Source organism: Hypanus sabinus, chromosome 2 (assembly GCF_030144855.1).
Source record: "Hypanus sabinus isolate sHypSab1 chromosome 2, sHypSab1.hap1, whole genome shotgun sequence".
Taxonomy (NCBI): Eukaryota; Metazoa; Chordata; class Chondrichthyes; order Myliobatiformes; family Dasyatidae; genus Hypanus; species Hypanus sabinus.
In genome coordinates, this window is record NC_082707.1 from 27,492,976 (window position 1) to 27,517,604 (window position 24,629).

Sequence of the window (24,629 nt, forward strand, 5' to 3'; positions counted from 1 at the left end):
ATTTGCCACATCTGCAGAATGTCTTGTGACCAAGAGGCAACTAGTTCTGCCAGTTCTAGGAATTAATATATGTACATATGTTCCTACTTTCAAAGTTAATAATTGGGGAGCTCATTCATGTGTCAGGGTGTCCATGCCATGTGTTTGTAACACTGTACAGCAATTCCTCAAGACCACAACTCATCTGCCACCTCATGCCCAAACCCCATAATCCTTTGTTCCTATGTATCCAGAAATCTTGACTGAGTTTCCACTGCCCTCTGGGATAGAGAGTTCAAGAGTTCACCGCCCTCTGAATGCATTGAAGTTATAACAACTTTAATGAGGATATTACAGCTGAAGAGAAACAAAGGCACAAATGAATATTGGACTTTATGAGTAGCTAAATTGCTCTGTTGTGCACAATATAGAGCAATTGCAACCTGAAATCTCATTTCATAAATGATGAACAATTCACTGAATATTATTCCCTTTCAATTTTCAAGCTAATTTTCAGAAAATTAAAATTAATATGGATTACTAAGGCAGCTCATAAATTTCTGCCAGGTGTTTGATGACAGACTAATTCCAATATGAGATACAAGGTAAATTCAATAATTGTGTTTGTTTTTAGCTTACGACAGAATATGAATGCCTGTGAATGATCAGCAATGATGATCATTTCAATGCCTGTAATACATGGAACACATTTATCGGTGTGTCTGCTACTCCTCTCAAATGTTATCAGCCCAAATCTCTCAATCAACTGAAATATGAATTTTGCCAAACACGGCAGGAGACTATTGTACTCATCTGTGGGGATGATCACCTGTTTCTGGGATTGCCATGTAATCCCAATTGGACAGACTGAGGGTGCAATCTCTGGAGTTCAAAAGAACAAGGGGTGATCTCACTTACACTTAGAAAATTATTTGCTATTCACTTTGACCCTGCTCTCATATTCCTCTCCCTTTGCTGACCCTATTTCTGGAGACAAACTATAAACAGACATTTACTATAAAACCTCTCACTCCCACAGTAACTCAGATTGAATCTCCACTCATTTTGTCTCCTTTAAGAACACCATCCTTTTTCTATGAAGGTTCTCAGTCGTCCAAGTCATTGTATATCAAGCAGTAGTAAATCAAGGCAACTGGACTTGCTCTGTTGTCTAGAAGCCATTTTGCCACTCATCCAAGAGGCTTCTTCAGTTCTAATCCATGGTGGGTCATAACAAACTCTGTGAGCTGTTTAAAGGTATAGCAATCACATGAGGGTTGTTAAGAGTCGTAGAAGTAATGAGAGGGTTATTAGTCTTTGCATGAATGAAGGTATGAACGGTTGTGGAGACTGCTGGGTAGTGATGTTAGGACCACATTGTAAGTAGCTGATAGACATTGAGAACAACAGACTGGCCTTTTTAGACTTATCAAAGAAAACAGACATCTCTATATTAAAGTTTACAGGAAAACAACCCACACAGATCAGTATCTACGGTTTGACTCTCATCACCTATTTGTACATAAATTGGGGGTTATCAGAACACTACATCACCATGCCGAGAATGTGCCCACCAACATTACAGCTCAAGACAAGGAACACACGTATTTGAGGGAAGCCTTGAAAGCTTGCAGCTACCCTGACTGGGCCTTCATCAAGAGCAACAAAAACCAGCAGGGACATCAGCCCAACAGACAGAGGTAAGGAGCAAAGCAGATGGAAAAACAGAGTCATCCTACACGTAGCTGGAGTTTCAGAGAAACTCAGAAGGATTTTCAACAAACACCAAATCCCTGTGTTTTTCAAACCTACAAACACATTCAGACAGAAACTCGTACACCCAAACATACACAGAGCAATATTGTATATGTTATCCACTGCAGTGAGAACTGCACAGACCTGTATATCAGCGAAACAAAACAACCATTTTGCAAATGGATGGCCCAACGACAGGTCAAGACTCGGCTGCAGGACAAGAAACACTCCTTTGATGATAACAATGTGCACATTTTGGACAGGGAGGACAGGTGGTTTAAAAGAGGGGTTAAAGAAACCATCTTTGTCAAACTGGAAAACCCATCCCTGAAACAGGGGGGAGGGGGGGTAAAACACCACCTATCAGCTACTAATAATGCCGTCCTAACATTCCTACCCCCCCCCCCCCCGGTGTCTCCACAGCAGTTCTCACCTCCATTCACGTAAAGATAAAACTAATGACCCTCTCATTACCTCTACAACTCTTAATGACCCTCATGTGATTGCTATATTTTTAAACTCTTTATACCTGCTATAAGCCAGAAAACTAACCATCATGGATCAGAACTGAAGAACCTTCTCAGGTGAGTGGCAAAGCATTGTCTAGACAACACAACAACTCATGTTGCCTTGATATACTACTGCTTGAAACACCATCCTTTACTTTGTTTCTCTGCTCCAGATCAAGATGAAGTTTTCTTTTCCAGGGCTTCTGAAATAACTTTCCTTTTTCATGAAGCATATCTTCTCTTTTGCTGTAAGTTGATGAGCCTTCACACATATTTCCTCCATTTCCTGCACATCTGCTCCCTCCCCAACCATTGACACGCCTCCACAACTCCCTTCCAGGCAGAACGTAGATAAATCCTCTTAGTCCTCAACCTTCACCCCAGTACCTTCACATCCAGCATATCATTCTTTGCCAATATCCTCCAGCTGGACCAGGAACCTTCACCAGTTCTATCTTCCCCTCTCACTCACATTCCTGCAGGAATAAATCCATCTCTAACTCAATCCTCACCATCCACTCGTAGGCGAGACAACACTAGTCCCTACACCACCTCTCGCACAACCATCCATGGATCTTTCGTGTCCTTCCAGGTGAGGCAAAGATATGTGTCCACCTCATCCAACCTCATGTTTTGCATTCAGTGCTCCAGGCATAGACTTGGAGGCAGTATTCTGGAAGAAGGGCAAATACTGACACATCAACAATTCCTCACCCTTGCCCTCCCCACACCCCTCCCCCAACAGATACTGCTTGACACCTCTAGCAGACTGTAGCACCTCTTATGTCACTTGGTCAGCCAACAACCTGACTGTATGAACGTTGCATTTTCTAATTCCACTCCCTCTGTGTTTCATTCCCCACTCCTACTGATTCATCTGGGATCTCTCTCCATTTGTTCACCTTCCCACACTGCCAACTTCCCATCACCCACACATCAATCCACCTTGGCTTCTTCTCCTATGACCTACTCGAACTATCCCTGCCCCCATTTTTCTCTATCTGCCCATTGTCCCTCCCTTATCTGATTCTACCAATCAATTGACAGCCTCTGCATTCCTCTGTCCCCTCCCTCACCTGGTTCCATCTGCTCATCATTCCTCATCCCATGGAGTTCAACCTGTCAACAACCATCTACCATCTCACCCCTTCAACTATTTATACTAGCTATCTTCTCTCTGCACTCTCAGTCCCGATATAGGGTCATAATCCAAAACATCGAACACCCTTTTGCCTCCACGCTTGTGCCTGGTCTGCTGGGTTTTTCTGGCATATTATTGTTTTGCCTACAATATTCTTGTGGGGATCAGTAGTTAGATGCAGGCAAGGATGTCTCCCCTGACCGAGAAGTTCTAAATAAGGGAATTTATTTCTCAGAATAAGAGAAATTCAGAATAAGGCAATTTAGGACTGAGAAGAGGGAAAATACCTTCACTCAGAAGCTGGGGTGAACGCTTGGAATTCTGCATCCCACAGGGCTGTGGTACTTCAGTCGAATCACAGACTTAAACAAGCTTGTACTCCACAACAGCAAGATCAAGGAATTGATAGTGGAAAGGGAGGTTGGGATCTTCAGTGGAAAGGGTGAGCAGTTTCAAGTTCCTGGGTGTCAGAATAAGCATTCTATGTAGAAGCTATAGATTCCATAGAAGCTGTGGATTCTACTTAATTGGGACACATCTGAACAAGTATATTTTGGCCCAGATAAGCCACTGCCACAATTAGCTGAAGTTTTTAACTATGGAAATAGTTTAAAAGGTATTAAAAAAGATGAACTGACACATTATATATTTGAACGCAATACAGAACAAATTAAAACACTAACAATACTACTACAGTATTATATAACTGTGTATTAGCCTAATTGTTATTGACAAAGGAATTTATCCTGAGTACTGTGCTTTGTATGGGGTGTACAGGGAGGGGTAGCACCTCTGATGAAGGTGTTTTTCATGTCCATTCCAGGACAGCTCACTTACCTTCGATCCCCACCAAACACTCAGCTCTCACCTGTGGCTCCAAGTAGTTTGTATTCGACAGCAGCCACACTCCAGGACACCGCTTGACACGCAGGCTAAACCAGGTGAGGGTAGTTGGCGGGCCTCATACCCCACCGTGAAACAGAGACATGCCTGTCCTAGCATGTGAAGTCTGCTCTGGATGAGATCAACAGTGAGATCCAACAGCTAAGAAGGCAGTTCTGTAACTCTTTGTGAAGAGCAGAAGGCACAGAGAAGTCACGTTTATCCATTGCAAGCAAGGAAGACCCACCCCAGTTGTGACAACTATTTGTACTATTAGACCTGGACTTCTGAGGTCGAGAGAGTGGAACTGTCCCAGTTCAATGGCTTTTCCACTTTAAAAACTCTTGCACAGGTTTCACTCTCATTGTCAGATAGCATGGACAACTAACAGGCTGCTGTGTTCTTTTGATTGTGAATGAACAAAATTAGCACAGACACCTACAAGATAATGGACCGCCTTCAAACAGTGCTTTTGATGATCACATCCTCCAAATCATCATCTTCATTGTAACATTCAAGATGATTGTTGATAACATTAAATTCTTCATAGTTCATAACTTGTTGAAGTAGTGAATACCTGAAGTTTCATTTTCACTACCTGACATTTCTGTTATCTCCAAGCCTGAATGCTTGAAACTGCAGTGAGCAAAGCAATTCTAATTTGCCTTACTGAAAATTTCTCACCAATTATCAATGACAAATATCAGGTGTTTTTTTTTAAACACAAACACACGCAAATGGTGCTAATTGAAAACTATTCACTCTGAGCACAATGTAGTGTCTGACAGCCACACAAGTTCATGCCACTGATGCTTGTTAGAAACTGTTCGGCAAGAGTCTCCTGTCCCAAGTAAGCTGCATAGTGTCCCAAGTAAATGAAGGAAATCCTGGCTATTTTATTGATTAGTTTTTGTTGTTTAAGACTTGTCCCAAATAAGTGGCTGTCCTGATTACTGATGTCCCAATTAACTGGAATCCACTGTACATATCTACAGTATATCAATCTATATGTACAGCTGTGTGTGTGTGTAACTCAGAATTTTTTATGTATTGCACTGCACTGCTGCCGCATAGCTACAAATTTAATGATATTTGTCAGTGATAATAAACCTGATTCTGATTCTGATGGTTTTCTGGATATTAAGAGAATAAAGGAAGATGGGATTTGGGCAGACAAATGGAACTGAAATAGAAGATTAGTCATGACCTTGATGAATTACTTTATTAAGTTTTTATTATTCCAAATATATTTAATTAATTTGATTTAGAATTCCGAGCTGCTGGGATGGACTTATGCATTCACATCATTCATCTGGGCATTTGGATTATTGTGTTGCAGTTCCCTTGGCTCCCAGCATAGATTCCTTGCTTCCAGTCTACCTTGCACTTTTCATTGCTTGAAATATGATGTTAGATTGAAAAGGATAGATATAGTTTAATGATGAATCTCAAATTACTGCTTTTAAACATACAAAGATTCTTGCATCATTTTTAAAATAATGAATTTATGAAGTTGTTCATGTTTTGTGTTGTTAGAAAGACTATTTAGAATATTTTGAAAGGTGAGCTTTATTTGTATGTGTAAAACATCAAAGCATACAGTGAGCATACAGTGAAACCCATCACTTTGTCTCGACAGCCAACACAGTCTGATGACTGTGCTGGGGGCAGACCACAAGTATCACAATGCTTCCAGTGCCAACATAGCAAGCCCACCACTCACTTTAGAATGTGGAATGAAGATGGCGCACCTGGAGGTAGCCCACGTGGTCACAGGGAGAATGCAGAAACTCCTTACAGACAGCAGTGGGAATTGAAACCTGATCAATAATCACTGGCACTGTAAAGTTCAAAGCAAATTTATTATCAAGGTACTTAAACATCAACATATACAATGCTGAGATTCATTTTCTTGTGGGCATACTCAATAAATCCAATTTACAATAATTAAATCAGTGAAAGACTGCACCATCAGGGTGGACAATCAATGTGCAAAGGACAACGAACTGTGCAAATACAAAAAGAAAAAAGAGAGAATACATAAACAAGCAAACCAATCAATCAATAAATTTCAAGATCATGTGATGAAGAGTTCTTGAAAGTGAGTCCAGAAGTTGTGTAAACAGTTCAGTGATGGGGCAAGTGATGTTGAGTGGAAGTTATTCACTCTGTTCAAGAGCCTGATGGTTGAGTAGTTATAACTGTACCTGAAACTGGTAGTGTGAGACCTCAGGCACCTGTACCTTCTTCCGAATGGTAGCACTAAGAAAAGTACATGACCTGGCTGGTGGGGATCCCCGGTGATGGTTGCTACTTTCTTGCAACAACGCTCCATGTAGATGTGCAAAATGGTGGGAGTGTTACACCCATGGTGGACTGGGCTGTATCCAGTACATTTTGTAGAATTTTCCATGCAAGGACATTGTTGTTTCCATACCAAGCTCTGATGCAGCCTGTCAATATACTCTCCATCACACATCTATAGAAGTTTTAGATGTCATGGTGAATCTTCGCAATCTCCTAAGGAAGTAGGAGATTTCTACTTTCTTTGTAATTTCTCTTACATGCTGGGCCCAGGACAGGTCTTCTGAAATAATAACACCAAGGAATTTTAAGTTGCTGCCCCTTTCCACCTCTGATCCCCGATGGGGACTGGCTCATACTGAAGTCATTAAGCAGCTCCTTGGTTTTGCTGATATTGGGTAATATTGCACAAATTAGTATGTGTGGCCACCCTACTACCATTTACTGCCAAGAATACAAGAATATCCTCAATACATCTGTCAGCCTTTGGGCAACTGAGGAAATTATATTTACATAAGAACATAAGAAATAAGAGCAAGAGTAGCCATCTTCCCATTGAGCCTGCTCTGCCATTCAGTAAGATCAAGGCTGATCTGAACATGGCCTCGTCTCCACCTACCTGCCTTTTCCCCATAACCCTTAATTCCCCCACTATGCAAAAATCTAACCAACTTTGTCTTGAATATGTTTACTGATGTAGCCTCTGCTGCTTCATTGGGCACAGATCTCCACAGATTCACCACTCTTTGGGAAAGCAGTTCTCCTCATTTTCATCCTAAATTTACTCCCTAAAACCTTGAGGCTATACCCTCTAGTTTTTGTCTCACCTAACAGTGGAAAAGACTTTCATGCCTCTATCTTGTCTATCCCTTTCATAATATTATATGTTTCTATAAGATCTCCTCTTATCCTTCTGAATTCCGGAGAGTATAATCCTAGGTGACTCAATCTCGTCCCAGCTCTGGAATCAACCTGGTGAACCTCCTCTGCACCACCTCCAAAGCCATTATATCCTTCCTCAAGTAAGGAGACCAGAACTGCATGCAGTACTCCAGATGTGGCCTTACCAGTACACTATACAGTGACAGCATAACCTCTCTGCTCTTAAATTCAATCCCTCCAGCAATGGCCAACATCTAATTTGCCTTCTTGATAGCCTGCTGCACCTGCAAAGCAACCTTTTGTGATTCATGCACAAGCACTCCCAAGTCCCTCTGCACAGCAGCCTGCTGCAATTTTTTTTACCTTCCTTGAAGATAACATCAAGTCCCAGCAGAAAACACATGCTTTACTAGGGAAGAGTGATCCCTGAACCTTCCAAAGGCTTCTTAGACCTGGATTACCTTCAGCTGACATTTCAGGCCATTGGAAAAATAACCCTAATGTTGTCTTCACAAACTTTTCCAAAGTCAGTGTCTTTTCCCACCCCAGCAGCATGGCCTGAGTTACTTTCAGCTGGTTGTGTTGTGGTACCCAACACCAGATTCCTGGAGCAGACAGTTAGAGATTTCCAGGCACATGGAAAAAAAAATCATGGATGTGCTGAGAACTTCCTTGAAGAAATGCAACATTCTCTCTGACACTTGATTACGCTCGGCATTCAGGATGAGGTAGTAAATTGGATTAGGCTTTGGCTTTGTGGGAGAAGCCAAAGAATGGTAGAAGAGGTTTGCCTCTCTGACAGGAGGCCTGTGTCTAATGGTATGCCATAGGGATCGGTGCTGGATTCTTTGTTGTTTGTACACTATAGCAATGATCTGGATGATAATGGGGTTAAATGGATCAGCAAATTTGTAGAAGACACCAAAATTGGGGGCATGGTGGAAGTGAGGAAGGCTGTCATGGCTTGCAGAGAGAGCTGCATCAGCTAGAAAAATCAGCTGAAAAATGGAAGATGGAGTTTAATGTAAACAAGTGCGAGGTTTTGCACTTCCAATCAGGATAGCTCTTATGCAGTAAATAGTAGGGCACTGAGGAGTGTTGTAGAACAAAGGTATCAGGGAACACAGGTCCATAATGTGATGAAAGTAGTGTTACAGGTAGATAAGGTTGCAAAGAAAGCTGATGGCACATAGCTTTCATTAATTAGTGTATTGAGTACAGAAGATGGGATGTTCAGTTTAAGTTACAAAAAACGTTGGTGAGGCCTAATGTGGAGTATTGTGTGCAGTTTTGGTCACCTCCCTATGGGAAATATACAAAAAAGGTTGAAAGAATACAGAGAAAATTTACAAGGATATTGCTGGGTCTGGATGACCTGAGTTATATGGAAAGATTGAATAGGTTAGGACTTTATTCCTTGGAAAGTAGAAGATTGAGGAGTGATTTGATAGAGTTATACAAAATTATAAGGGTTATAGTTAGGGTAAATGCAAGCAGGCTTTTTCCAGTGAGGTTGGGTGGGACTACAATCAGAGGCTAACGGTGAAAGATGGGAAGCTTCAGGGGAACATAAGGGGAAATTTCTTCATTCAGAGGTTTGTGAGAGTGTGAATTGAGTTGCCAGCTCAAGTGGTGCATGCGAGATTGGCTTCAATGTTTAAGAGAAATTTAGATAGTTACATGGATGGGAGAGGTATGGAGCCCCATGGTCCCAGTGCGGGTCAATGGGAGTAGGCAGCTTATATGGTTTCAGCAGGGACCGAAGGATCTGTTTCTGTGCTGTACTTCTCTATAACTCTATGAGCAGCCAAAGTGGAGAAACGAGCATGGTACTGAGAACCTCAAGGGAGCACAAAAAAGCCCTGGATGAGTGACAACAGTACAATACCGAGGGACAACCCCCTCAGCCACCTTCAGCTTCATACATGAAAGAGACCGTGCTTGCCACCACAGCCTCACTGGCCACCTCTGAAGCTACAAAACGGGAGGAAAGACAAGCATTCCTCCATTCTAAGGGACTCCCTCAGAAGAAGAAGAAGAAGAAGAGGTTAAAAAATGGTTACATAAAATTGATTTGACCACTGAATTTCTATTTGGTTCCTTCCTATGCTTAATGGGGAATTCAGCTATCAGAGGAAGTGTCTTATTCCCTGAAGACACAAGATATCCTCTGTTATCTGATCCAAATGACAGTAGCTGGTTCATCAAACTGCATGGTAAGGACATGTGGCCTATTCTGCATATGAAGGATCACAGATGACTGGGATCCACTATAACTAAATGATTACTTGGGACTTCATCTAGAGACTAAATTAAAACAGTATGTTATTGAAATTCTTAAATCCTTTAATCTCATGTTTATTTTATTATCAGTGTCTCAAGATGTCTAAAAAATGTTCACTGTATTTATCATAAAATTAGCTAAGTTTTCCTCTCAATTTAAATGCATGTATGCACAAGTGCAATGAAAAACTTCAACTTGCAGCAGCGTCATAAGCACATAGCATCCAATATGTAGCATCCAGTTGAAAAGCATAAATAAAACATTGAATTATTCACAATTTTACAAAGAAAAACAATCATAATAAAAATATGTCCTGTATAGTGAAAAATGATGAAGGCAGTTATAGTGTTGCTATACCGTTGTGATGAGGGTTGTGACAGTTGGATCAAGATTTGAATAACCATATAACAACTACAGCACGGAAACAGGCCATCTCGGCCCTTCTAGTCTGTGCTGAACGCTTACTCTCACCTAGTCCCACTGACCTGCACTCAGCCCACAACACTCCATTCCTTTCCTGTCCTGAATGACTGAAGGGAAGTAGCTACCCTTTCACCTGGTTGGTGTGTTTCTTCAGATTTCTGTCCTGATGAAAGGTCTCGGCTCGGAACATGGACTTTTTATTCCTTTCCATAGATTCTGCCTGACCTGCTGAGATCTTCCAGCGTTTTGAGTGTGTTGCCTTCAGGCTTCTGTACCTCCCTGTTTAGGACCCTGAATGGTAGTGAGGGAGGAGGTGTAGGAGGTGTCTGAAACTTCCACATCTCCCATGGGATCTGATATACCATCAATAACACACTCTGAGACGTAAAGGCGAGATATTGGCTTTTATTGACTGGAAGAAGGAACAAACAGTGAGTGACCACCATACTACATCCTGGAGACTGAGAGGCCAGGCTCAGGCCTTGATCACCTTTATACAGGGGTCTGTGGGAGGTGCCACAGAAGCAGTCAGCAGGGGGCGTGTCCAGACAGGTATATGTAGTTCACCACAGGATCCCACCACCAAGCACATCTTTCCCACACCCACACTTACTGCTATCCGCAGGGATCACTTCCTATGTGACTCCCTTGTCCATTCTTCCCTCCCCATTGATCTCCCTCCTGGCACTTATCCTTGCAAGTGGAACAAGTGCCCCTACCTGCCCCTACACCTCCTCCCTCACTACCATCCAGGGCCCTAAACAATCCTTCCAGGTGAGGTGACGCTTCACCTGTCAGTATGTTGGGGTCATTTACTATGTCCGGTCCACCCGGTGTGGCCCCCTGTATATCGGTGAGACCCCACGTAGATTGGGAGGCTGCTTCACCGAGCACCCACTTCCCATTCCCATTCCCATTCCGATATGTCTATCCACGGCCTCTTCCACTGTCGTGATGAGGCCACACTTAGGTTGGAGGAACAACACCTTATATTCCGTTTGGGTAGCCTCCAACCTGATGGCATTGATTTATTCTGCTAATGCCCTCACCCCACCTCACTTTCACCATTTCCTATCCCCTTTTCCCTCTCTCACCTTATCTCCTTGTCTGCCTATCAACTCCCTCTGGTGCTCCCCTCCCCCCCGCCTTTTCCTTCTTCCATGGCCTTCTGTCTCGTTCACCAATCAACCTCCCAGCTCTTCACTTCATCCCTTCCCTTGCAGGTTTCACCTATCACCTGGTGTTTCTCTCTCCCCTCACCCCCCCCCCCCACCATCCCACTTTTTAAATCCAAATCCTCAGCATTTTTTCTCCAGGCCTGCCGAAGGGTTTCGGCCAGAGACGCCGACAATACTATTTTCCATAGGTGGTGCCTGGCCATCTGAGATCCTCCAGCATTTTGTGTGTGCTGCTTAGTTTGCCACACCACTGCAGAGGTACAATCAGTGTCCTGGAAAGAAACACCCAACCCAAATGGTGTCCTGCGCAGGTCATTTATTTATCGATACAGCGGGGAAGAGCCCTCCCAGCCCTTCAAACTGTGCCGCCCAGCAATCCCCCAGTTTAACCCTAGCCTAATCATGGAACAATTTCAACGACCAATTAACCTAGCAACCAGTATGTCTTTGAGCTGGGGGAGGAAACAGAAGCACCTGGAGAAAACCCACACGGTCACGAGGAGAACGTGCCAACTCCTCACAGGCAGTATTGGGAATTAAACTGGCGTTGCTGGTACTGTAAAGCATTGTGCTAACCACTATGCTACCAAGCCATCATCCAGCGGGGTCATCTGCAGACAGATTTAATCTCTCCACACTTCAGTCTAAAGTTCCCACCTGCTTTATGAAGTCTACTATCATTCCAGCGCCTATGAAAATAAACAGGATAACGTGCCTTAATGTCTTTTGCCTAGTGGCTCTGACTTCCACCATTTTTGGTCATGGCATGATCCCACTAGTTTCACAATTGGTGAAACGGGTCTCCAGCAAATGCCATCTCCCTAGCCCTACACTCACCTCTGGAGCATCTGGATAGTAAAGACTTCTACAGTACGTTAGGCCATTGTTTATTGACTATAGCTCTGCTTCTAGTACTGTAATTCAAAGCAAACTCATCACCAAGTTCCTAGGTCTGGGACTCAAAACCTCACTTAGCAACTGGATCCTTGACACCCTGACCAACAGACTGTAAATAGTGAGGACAAGCAACACTGGTACTCCTCATGGCCATGTTCACAGCCCTCTGCTCAATTCCCTGTACATACTTGGCTGTACGGCCAGATATTGCTGTAACTCCATCTCCAAGTCTGCAGCTGATGCTACAGTGGTGGGCCATATCTCAATCAACTCTGAGTCAGAGTACAGGAAGGAGACAGGGAGCCTAGAGACATGATGTCACGATAACAGCCAATGTCAGCAAAACAAAAAGAGCCAGTCATTGACTTCAGGAAAGGCACTGATGCACATGCTCCTATTCACATTAACAGCGCTGAGGTCGAGAGAGTTAAGAACTTCAAGTTCCTAGGATTGAACATCACCAACAGCTTGTCCTAGTATCACCATGTAGACATGGCCAAGAGAGTTCAGCAGCCCCTCTACTTCCTTAGGAGGCTAGTGAAATTTGGCACATCCCCATTTACCCTCAGCAATTTTTATCAATGCATCATAGTTGCGTATTTAATATTTCACTAATATTTGTGAATATCTTGGTTGATTAAGCATTCTTGTTAGCTTGGATAATTGAGTTATATGTATAAATATGTGAATTGCGTACATCATCACGCTGCCATGTGATAAGTGCGTAGAGTAAAAGAACAAAGTTAGACTCACAATTCAGACTTTCGCATCTTCCTTTGATTTAGTTTAGTGCTTTGAATCTGCAAAACAAAACAGTAGTCAGCATCCAGATAGGAGGCACAGAACCCTGAAGCACAGCTACTCCCATTCAGTCAGAGTACATGGAGCAGAGGGTGGGTCATGGCTTCGTATGGCAACTGTACTGCCCGTGACTGCAAGAAACTACAAAGAATTGTGGACACAGATCAGTATATCACCTTAAACGAACCTCTGCTCCACGGACGCTGTCCATACTTCCTGCTGTCTCTGTAAAACAGCCAGCACAATCAAAGACCCCACCCACTCCAGATATTCAGTCCTCTCCCCCCCACCCGCCCCGCATCAGGTGGCAGATAGAAAAGCTTGAAAACACATACCAGCAAGCTCACGGGCAGCTTCTAGCTCACTGTCATGGTTCCCTAATTGAATAACATTGAATCTTGACTTCATATTCTACTTTATGTTCTTGCACCTTATTGTCTACCTGCACTTCATTTTCTCTGTAGCTGTAACATTTTATTCTTCTTTGTTACTGTTTTAACTCGTATGACCTCAATACACTGTTGTAATGAATTTATCTGTATGAAGAGTAAACAAGTCAGGTTTTTCATGGTAGTGTATACCAATACACAAGACAATAATAAACCAATTTAGAAAAACAGTTTGGATCAATCCCTGATCTGATATGGATCTTTGAGAAAAGTAATGGACGCAGCATTAGCTTAGCAGCATGTGAAATGTTTACTTCTGTTTTAGTGATATACACACAGTGGCCACTTTATTAAGTAAACCTGCTTGCTAATGCAAATATCTCATCAGCCAATCATGCGGCAGCAACTCAATGCATGAAAGCATACAGGCATGGTCAAGAGGTTCTGTTGTTGTTTAGACCAAACATCAGAATGGGGAAGAAATGTAATCTAAGTGACTTTGACCATGGAATGACTGTTGGTGGCAGACAGGGTGGTATGACTGTATCTCCTGGGATTTTCATGCATAAATCTATAGTTTATAGAGAATGATATGAAAAACAAAATAAAACATTCAGTGAACAGCAGTTCTGTGGGTAAAAACACCTTGTTAGTGAGAGAGGTCAGAGGAGAATGGGCAGATTGGTTCAAGCCAACAAGAAGGCAACAGTAATTCAAGTAACCGCGTGTTAAAACATTGGTGTGAAGAAGAGCATCTCTGAACACAAAACACGTGAAGTGGATGGGATACAGACATAGGAGACTGTAAACATAGTGTATCAAATAAAGTGGCCACTGAGTGTAAAAGTTCTTGGGCTTCAGGAAGACCAGTTTAAAGAGATGGTTGCTGATTGAAAATAGATGGTCAGTGTTATCTTCACATCAGAACAATGCTGGAACTGTAGCTAGTTTTAAAAAGTGGAGGATTTCCTATGTTACCACTTGATGTGATCCTACCTGTCTGCAAATGAACATCCAAAGCAGCACGCACACAAAATGCTGGAGAAACTCTGCAGTTCGGGCTGCATCTACAGAAATGAATAAACAATCGACGTTTCGGGCCAAGACCCTTCTTCAGGACTGGGGGTGGGGGGAGGGTGGAATGTGGGAGATGTCTGAATTAAAAGGTGGGGGGAGGGGAAGAGACTAGTTGGAAGTGATAGGTGAAGCCAGATGGGTGGGAAAGGTCACGTGCTAGAGAAGAAAAAAACTGATAGCAGAGGAGAGTGGACAGTAGGAGAAAGGGAAGGAGGAGGGAATCTAGGGACAAAGTAATAAGCAGAAGAAGTAAAAGTGCAGAGTGGGGAATGGGGGTGCGAACATCTGAACTAGTTGTGTTCCATATTCAAGGGAGAAAGGAGGATGAATGCCCAGAGTGGAACTTAATTAGAATCTTATTGAGAGAAGGTGGATATGAGGGTGCATTTAAGCATTTTGAATGGCTGCAAAAGTGTCCTCTGCAAATGGAGGCCCAAGAAAGTTGGACTTTAGTTTGTACTTTTATAGGTGTTGTTGGCAGAATCTTCGGAAAATATAACTTTCAAGAGCAGGCGGAAAACGAAGGAGGGTCTGAGGGTGTAGGGGTGAGTGGCGAGTGAGCTGGCCTGTGGAAATGAAGTAGCAAGGGTGCAGGAGCTGACAAGGTCAATGGGACGGACATGAACATAGTCAGATGGGTGAATTTATTGGTATGAGAACTGAAGGGAGGGAAGGAGGGCAGTGAACTCAGGGTGAGAGAACAAATTGAACTGCACAGGATAAGAGATCTCTTTATGCAGAAGAGGAGAAAGAAAAGATACGGCATAACATAACAGCTAAAAAAAAAGTTCAGGATTTGCTTTTCATAGCAAAAATGTGATTCAAAGTATGAGGCTTACAACTTCTGGAAAAGCTAGTCAGGGCTCAGACTCAATTTTGTTGTATTTCAGGCTTGGCTTTATCTTTAGTATCCTTCTCATCAAAACTGCCAGAACTCCCAATCACATACTGAGCAGAGAAGAACTGCAGATAACCACTCTGGTAACAATAACGAGAATTTGTTGAGCACTCTATTTAGAAAGATTAAAGATAATACTCCGCCCATTATGGAGTTATATGGTTTCCACTCACTGGCATTTTTCAAGGGGAGCAGCTAGTGTATTAACAAAGTCTGCGATTAACATCATTTTTTTTTAAATAAATGAAATGAATAGTCAAAGAGTGTAGGATATTCAAAAGTAATTTTATTAATAACTGGTTGTTTTAAAAAATTATCTTTCACTGCAATCCCTTTGTCATTTTTTCTCTTCTCTATAGCTCTTCTTCCTTAGAAAATAAAACAAATGTGATGGGTGTCTTCTGCTCCTGCAGAAACTGTCAGTTAAAACACTTCTTTGAAAGGTAAAATTGGTTATCACCCAAGATCAGTGAGGATGTGGTAGTGTAGTGGTTATAACACTGTGTCTTAATCCATAGGCCTGGGCTAAAAATCCTGAGTTCTTTCTCATTTCCTAGTTCTCGAACCTGAAGCATTAACAGTTTTCCTTTGCACAGATAATGCCTAATCAACTGAGCATCTACAGCATTTTCGGCTTTTATTCCAATGTTCAGAATTTGTAGTCTGTAGTCTGTTTTTCATTTTTATAGATTCATTGAACACTACAGCACAGAAACAGGCCCTTGGGCCCACCTCATCTGTTCTGAGCCACTAATCTGCCTAGCCCCATCGACCGGCATCCAGACCACAGCTTCACGTCTCATTCATGTACCTATCCAAACTTCTCTTAAATGCTGAAATTGACCCCACGTCCACCACTTGCTCTGGCAGCTTGTTTCACATTTTCACCATCTCTGAGAGAAGAAGTTCCCCTTAAACATTTCACCTTTCACCCTTAACCTATGACCTCTAGTTGTAGTCTCACTCAACCTCAGTGGATAAAGCCTGCTTGCATTTACTCCAACTAAACCCCTCATAATTTTGTATACCTCTATCAAATCTCCCCTCAGTCTTAAATGTTCTAGGGAATAAAGTCCTAACCTACTCAATCTTTTCCTATAACTAAGGTCCTTAAGTCCCAGCCTTGTAAATTTTCTCTGCACTCTTTCAATCTTATTTACATTTTTCCTGTAAGTGACAAAAACTGCACACAATCCTCCAAAATTAGGCCTCACCAATGTATTATGCAATTTCAATACTTCTGTACTCAGTACAATGACTTATGAAGGCCAACGTGCCAAAAGGTTTCTTTATGACGCTATCTACTTGTGAAGGAAATAGGGGTTTGTTTTACTATTATTATCAAAAGTATTAAGCTAAAAGAAGTGCTATTTCCCCAACTTAATGTAATATTTGTTGATGATTGTCAGGTATGTATGTGCACATAGGGCAGCATTAGGAACTGATTTGTATTACGTGTTATCACTATGTATTGTTGTACTGCAGTTTAGCTGATGCTGTACTGCCATTGGGAAAGATTTCCCAATTACTAGCTCTACACTGATGAAGCAGCAACACAAATATACTGGCATTCAATGTAGGATATTGTGCCTTGGGCAAGGACCAGCACAGAGAGCAAAATGGAGGACGTCAGAGATGACAATAGGAAGTTGACATGATGGATGTGTTGGGGAACTTGAAAGGTGTGAGTGGATCCAATAATTTGCACTGCATATATAATGTCCGGAAATGTTAAGAGAGTGAGCAATCTTTTCAGGATCACAAGGGTGGAAGTAGAACAGGAAAGTGTGACCATGCATGAAAACGGAAAGGAAGCACCATTGCTGATGAGAAGCCAGCGGAGGCACCTGCTGGAGAAAGGTGAGACGTGAATCTTTCGTTACCATACAATACAGAGGAGGATACAATGCCTGATTTATAAGTGGGATGTGTCCTTATAATGTTATACAGTGTGCTTCTATAGATAGAAAGCCTGAAAAATGATGATAATTGGTGTTCTTCCCTCCTATGTAGCCCTCAAGTTTTTCTATCATCCTTGTGCCAATCACACAATTTCTTAAATGTCACTAATGTTTCAGTCTCTACCACCACACCTGGCAGCACATTCCCTGCACCCACCGTCTGTGTAAAAAAAAAATTATTTTCTTCCAAGCACTTTAAAATTACACCCCCTCGTATGAGACATTTCCGCCCTGGAAACAGTCTCTGGTAGTCCACTGAACCTATACCTCCTATAATCTTGTACACCTCTATCATGTCATCTGTCATCCTCCTTTGCTCCAAATATCAAAATAAATAATTTTGTGATTTCAACAGTCTTAGTAAGACCATAGTAAAAGACCAGTGTTTATAATGGTCATCATGGGAGGAAGGTTGAGGCACAGTTCTGTTTGAAATCGTAAAAGGAAGTTAAGTCAAGATGGTTGCAACTGAGATCATGGTATCTAGTCATGTGCAAATATAATGTCTAATTGTAACTCCTGTGGTTATTGGTGGGTTCCTGGCAATTGTGTTAATTCCTTTGTTGACATTTTGTCCATTTGGGTGAGTTGACTAACATGATGATACAGAATGCATAATACATTGTAATCTGTCAAGAAGTTATGTAAAGGTAACAAGACCGGACGTGAGGCATCCCTACTAAAGTAATCCTCTGGAACGGGGAGTGTCCAGAATAGATATTTCAAAGCTATTATGTGCAATCTCCAGTTTGACTTAAATGAATGAAGAAATCAAGGGATCAGGTGGATATATCATTGATTGAATTGCAGTCAAATATTCATGTAAATAGTACTTTTTATTATTTTCAGCCTGCAGCAGTCACTGGGTGGCTGACAGTGAAGAACGGAAGCAGCTTGTCGGAAGTAAGTAAGATTATGAAAGGCATAAGTCAGGTACAAATCAAAATAAGGCCATAAGGCATGAAACATGGGAGTAGAATTAGACCATTCAGTCATGGCCGATCTATTATCCCTCTCAACGCTGTTCTCTACCTTCACCCTGTAACCTTTGACGCCCTTACCAATCAACCTGGGCTTTAAATATACCCAATGACTTGGCCTCCACAGCCAAGTATAGCAATAAATTCCACCAATTCATCACCTTCCAGCTAAAAAAAATCCTCCTTATCTCTGTTCTAAAAGGATGTCCTTCTATTAAGAGGGACTGCCTTCTTGCCATAGACTCTACCACTACAGTACACATCCTCTCCACACCACTCTGTCACGGTCTTTCAATACTCAACAGGTCTCAATGAATTCCCCCTCTTTCTTTAAACTCCAGTGATGAGAAGCCCAGAGCCATCAAATACTCCTCACATATTAACCCTTTCATTCCTGGGATCATTTTTGTGAACCTCCTCTGGCACCTCTCCTTTGCCAGCACATCTTTTCTAGATAAAGGGTCCAAAATTGCTCACAATTCTCCAAGTGCAGTCTGATCTCTGCCTTATGAAGCCTCAGCAAATTTTTTTTACACCAGAGAGACATAACAAACAAGAAGGTATAGATCATAGGTGAGAGATAGAAGTTTTGGGGGGAATTCAAAAACAGTATGTCACTTTAACAGTTACTGGACTATTTCAGAACAATACAACAAACCCCAATCCCTGAGGGCATAAACATTATGTAAATGTTTACATAATGGTATGCAAATAAGTTTAGGCTATGCAAAAGAACTATTGGTTATGCCGGGACATAACTTACTTATGCAAACGTCAACACAAATGAATCCACAGATATTACAGAAATATCTGAAAATCAAAACAAAATTGCTGAAAATCTAAGAACAAAAATATGGTGGGGATTCTCAGTAAACCAGGAAATGTCTTTGGAGGAAGAGAAAGCTAACGTTTTCGGCCATTGACATTCATCAGAACTGACTGTGGATATGACTGTGACATTAAGTCATTGACATGAAACAGTAAATTTGACTGGAAAGAGGTAATGAGTGGTGTGCCATTGGGATTGGATCTGACAGCCCGCTTGCACGAGGCACCAACAGAATTGTTATGAAATGTTTCAATGAACAAAGCTCGGTGGGGTGGCGGGGCAGTGTAGTGATAGCGTTACAGTATCAGCGACCCAAGTGCAATCAAAGAGTTTTAGACAAGAAGGTATAGCTCATAGGTGAGAGATAGAAGTTTTAAGGGGAATTCAAATACAGTATGTCACTTTAACAGTGACTGGACTATTTCAGAACAATACAACAAACCACAATCCCCGAGGGCATAAACATTATGTAAATGTTTACATAATGGTATGCAAATAAATTTAAGCTATGCAAAAGAACTATTGGTTATGCCAGGACATAACCAATAATATAACTGTACTGGGCAGCTTTCTTCCAGGTGCTCCGATTTCCTCCCATAGTTCACAGACATTCCGGTTGGTAGGTTATGTGAACATTGTAAACTGTCCTGTGATGAGGCTAGGGTTAAATCGGGGGGGGGGGGGGGGGGGGGTTGCTGGGTGATGCAACTCTAAGGCCCAGAAAGGCCTATTCTGTGCTGTATCTTAAACAGTCAACAGATAAATAGATAGATAGATAGATAAGTCAGGCATCACCTATGGAGGGGAATAAACGATTGACATTTCAGGCCCTGTTAGCCTCCTTCAATCCTGACAAAACAAACTCAGCTTGTCCAGTCTCTCCCCTTGTTAAAGTTCTTCAACCCAGGCTCTATTTGGGTCAACTTCTTCACTTCATCCAAAGCAATCAGCTCCATTCTATAGTGTGGTGCCCAGAATTGCACACAAGTGCAGCCTAACCAGCACTTTACAACCTAACACCCCAAAAACTATATTCTATGTCCCACTCTATTTGGGCTTATTCTGGAGGTAGGGTACGCAGCAAATACTATCTTCAACAGCAACCAATCTTCAGATTTGAATGTGGATTGCAGATGGAATCTAAAATGCAACTCTGAATAATGGTCTCCCTGGATCTGCAGACTGGGGCTCATCACCAGAGATGAGAGACAATGGGGATTAATACTCATTTTGGGTGGCGTGTTGGAAGAGTTGAAAAATATATGTAATTAAGAGAAAGCATTGATGACACATTGCACCTACAGGATTGTCCTGCTGTGACCTTTGATCTTCGGCATATAAACATGTCATGTAATATTGGGGCAGGCAAGCCTCTGCTTCGAAGAGTGCCTCACGAATGAAGCTGCTGTTTGTTTTGCTGAATAAAGACATCTGGAGTATGTACACCAGCTTCAGTATCTCTCTGGAGATTTCATTCGTAGCTTACAACAAAGGCATGCCAAATGGGTATCAGACTGTGTGGCTATTTTCAGGGAACAACAGGTTTGCAGCCCTTTGCCTCTTTATTCGTCAACATTCTCTAGTGCCCTACCATTTACTGCATTTGTCCTACTCCTATTTGACTTCAAAAATGACGATCTTGCACTTGTTGGTGCTTAGTTCCATCTGTCAGTGCTTGCCCCACCTTTCCAACTGATCTCTATCCTGCTTCAGCCTTGAGCAACCTTCCTCACAGTCCACCACACCACCCACTTTGCAGAGTTACAGACGGATTAGCGTATCTGAATCGCGATTCACAAAAGGGTAGTATCTAGATGAGGCAAGTATTGGAAAAGATAACATAAGTTACTAATTATTGCTAGGGGACGAGGTTGCAAAATTAAGGAGTTATTGTAGTTAGGTAAGGCATTGGTGAATCCCATCAGAAGAACTCTTACAGTTTTGCTTCCTTACTTCAGAATCAGGTTGACTATATGAGAACTAAGAATCACTGTTTAAATAAGATGAGTCACCACTTTAGGACAATTATGAGGTGAAATTTTATTCCCCAGAGGGCAGAAGCAGAACTATTGAGTATTGTTTGGCCAGCAGATATGTGTTCAACGACCTGGTTAAAAAAAAATTACTGGGAATAGGTGATAACGCAGAAATAACGTTACATTATCTCAGAAATTACATTATTAAATCGCAGAGCAATAGTAAGCGGCCGACCTGACCCATTCCTACGTGGGAGTACATCCACAGATGCTGTGTGACTTGCTGAGTATTTCCATCATTTTCTATCTTAACGCAATTCTGGTGCCTGATTCGGACACCACGGAATGGTGTTCGGCGAAGAACCGTTCGGGGTTATACAGTCAGGGGCAGCCTGAATGAAAGAGGGAGAAAGGAGCAAATACCTCTTCATCGTTGCGCCTGGAGCCAAAAGCTCAGCTGAATGACAGCTGAGAGCTCTCCGGGAGATGTAGTCCCTGGTGCGGTCACACTGGCTGAGCAGATGGAGAGTTGAACTACAGCTCCCATAGAGCAGCGCGGCGGCTGCCGGCAAGCAGAGGATCTAACGGAGTGGATCCCCGGTGAGTGGGTGCTGACACTCCGCCCAATTTCAACCTGCAGTCATTTCTGACAGTTCGCCCAACTCCGGCTGTCTGACTGGCGAACGTCAGCCCGGCATCCTCCCTCGTCGCCAACTGCAGGCCGGTATCAGCGCTGACAATTCGCCCAAAATTCAGCCTGGTCACATCCCTCCGAGTCTGAGCTCGCATTCGACGTAGTTGAATCGCCCGAGCCGAGCCCGGAGAGAACCCCTACCTCCCCCTTCAGCCCAGAGTCTACATCGGTCAAAAATGGTGCTCCGAGGTGGGACGAAGTCCATCTCGGGCCAGAGCGTTGCAGAAAGTCACCGCCAGGATACGGTGCAGCTGCTGATATTCAACTTTTTGCTGATTCTCACCATCTTAACTATTTTTCTATTCAAACATCGGAGAGTTCGCTTTCTGCACGAGACTGGAGGATCAATGTTTTATGGTGAGGGCAGAGTATAAGTTATCGTGTTGGGGGAGGGTGGGGTGTAGCAGAGTGAACCATCTCCATTCTGGGTATTGAGTGGAAATCGATGCACCAGTTAGTGTGTTAGACAAGAGTGAATGTATTGGTGATCTCCCAGCACCAGAGAATTGCAGCCTTGGAATGGCTGTTGCAAACAAGTCTTTCACTAACCTACATCGTCATGGCTGTCAGCCGTTGGGTTGCAACAGAGGAAATGACCAAATCAGCGAGATGAGCTCCTTGGCTTCTCTGTCGATGCTCAGGTGCCGTTGCAAACAAACAGCTTCGGGCGCTGCTTACTTCTTCCTTTCCCGACGTTACTCTGCTCCGCCACTACTGTCTGAGGAAGGGAGCACATGAGAGACGTGGCGTACAGATGAAGCACATACGGTGGCACACTGTCGGGGTTCTCAGACGAACTCTCTGGGTTTGAGACTAGGTTGTACAAGTTTCGGTTGGGGTGGAGGTCTGAGATAAGTAAGTTATAAAGCAACACGGAAGAACACAGGAAAGGGTGGTTGACGTTTCGTATTAGATCAAGTTAGAGTTTGTCCGCAAGTGCAACAAAGTTGTTTGCGGCGGATAGCAATGAATATGGGTCATAGTTAGCCTATTACCTGCCATTGAGTAGGTATTTATTGCTGGATGTATATTCTAAAACACTTATTTCCTCTTATTGTGACCACAATAAAGAGTCTGTATATGAAGCCGAGGTAAAAGCCCTCTCTCCTCCCCTTAGTGCAATGTTGGCAAATACAGAATGCATTAGTTGATTGTCTAACATGAGATCTAACCATATGTTACTACATCTTGACTTTCCTATTGCTTTGCCAATAGTCACTAATACTGGCATCATGCCATTTCTCCATCATACCCCAACATCCCAGATAGTGTGAGGAAGTTAATGAAAAACATTATCTTGCAATGCATGCTTGAACCAGTTTCTATGACAAATAATAGTATATATAATGCCTAAGATAATTATGAATTATTTAGTAATAAATAAGTAAAACAATTTGATTCTAAATTGGTGCAAGGGAGCCAAAGAGAAAAGTATGTATGTGTGTTTCTGCCAGGGGTGGTGGTTGTAGAGGCAGATACATTAGGGGCTTGTAAGAATTCTTAAATAGGCACATTGATGATAGGAAAATGTAGGAGGCAAAGGTTAGATTGATCATAGAGTAAGTTACAAGGTGAGCACAACTTTGTGGGCCAAAAGGCTTGTATTGTGCTGTAGTATTTTAGATTTTATGTTTCTTTATGAATTAGAAAAGATTCAAAGGCAAAGCCATTTCTGTTAACTAAGGGAGTCACAGAAGGAGAAACTAAGTAAAAAGTTTGTATTGGAATTTATGGTTGAAATATCTTCAGACATTCTGTTAATATTAAATAATAGCAGCACTAGAAAAAATAGTATTAACAAACCAGCAAGCCAAAGGCTAATATTTACCCTAGCCCAGATGAAAATCAGCATTACAACATTGGGAGTATATGTAGAGACAGAAGTTTAAGCTTAACTGTGTCCCATTATTTTACTTTTTGTGAGCAATTCCTTTGGTTCTGCTGTTGTCCTCTCCTCTGCATTTTTCACTTAGGCCACCTAGATTTCTTTCCCAATTCTGATGAAACAACTGCCTCTCTTTCAATGAATACTGTCTGACCTATTGTTTTACTTTCTTGTGTTTTTTCTTTGGAGGAAGGAAGCAAACACACAGTAACAAGTTTTCTGAAGGAAACAAAAATAGTTGGGAATGTAACTTGCAACGAGGGTACCAGCTGTTTCCAGAGAGAGATTGAAAGGTTAAGGGAGTGGAAAGTAGATTATACTGTGGGAAAATATGAAGTAGTTCATTTTGAAAGGAGATTCCCTATGTATAAACAATCTCCCTTAACAGTATTTAATTCAAAAGGCTAGCATATATACCTACATTCAATCTGGGCTAACCTGCCTTTGATTTTCTTGCAGTGCTTTACTTTGATTGCAAATTGTATTTTTCAGCTTATTAGGTGTTCAAGTAGTCAGGACACCAGAAACTGCAGTTATGAGACATCTAAAACAAAAGCAGAAGATGCTGGAAACACTCAGTAGGTCAGGCAGCATCATACAGGTTGAATATTTTTCATCAGAAGAAGCCAGCTTTGCCACTAACTAGAAAGGCTGGCTATCTAAAATTATCGAATTTGGTTATTATCCTAAGGGCTTTGTCAGAAGAATAACTCCTGTTGCTTGAGTTTACTGTGGTCTTTTTGGGAACAGTTTAAGCGCCCAAAGGTAGAGAGGTAGCACAGAGTCACTCTTACAGACTGAACAGAGGTGATAAGCAAACCAGTCCCTTGAACTGCAATTGATTTCTCTAGTATAAAGAGAATCTTCTGTTCAAGATGGCGCCAGTGACCAACGATTCCTTGGGC

At 42.2% G+C, this 24,629-nt stretch overlaps 1 protein-coding gene and 1 long non-coding RNA gene across 2 annotated transcripts in view; one reads left to right on the forward strand and one right to left on the reverse strand.

Moving 5' to 3' along the window:
* Positions 1-6,109: 6,109 nt before the first annotated feature.
* On the reverse strand, positions 6,110-22,682 carry LOC132407368 (uncharacterized). The gene is made up of 3 exons (XR_009516455.1): positions 22,389-22,682; positions 12,988-13,034; positions 6,110-6,853 (listed from the first exon to the last, which is right to left on the reverse strand). It is a non-coding gene; the product is annotated as an uncharacterized LOC132407368 (long non-coding RNA).
* Positions 21,575-24,629, forward strand: part of LOC132407357 (sodium/hydrogen exchanger 9-like) — a 543,724-nt gene continuing 540,669 nt past the window's right edge. Inside the window, exon 1 of the mRNA XM_059993730.1 lies at positions 21,575-22,196. Coding sequence (XP_059849713.1) covers positions 22,016-22,196 — 181 coding nt within the window. The 5' untranslated portion in view covers positions 21,575-22,015. The remainder of the gene's footprint in view (positions 22,197-24,629) is intronic.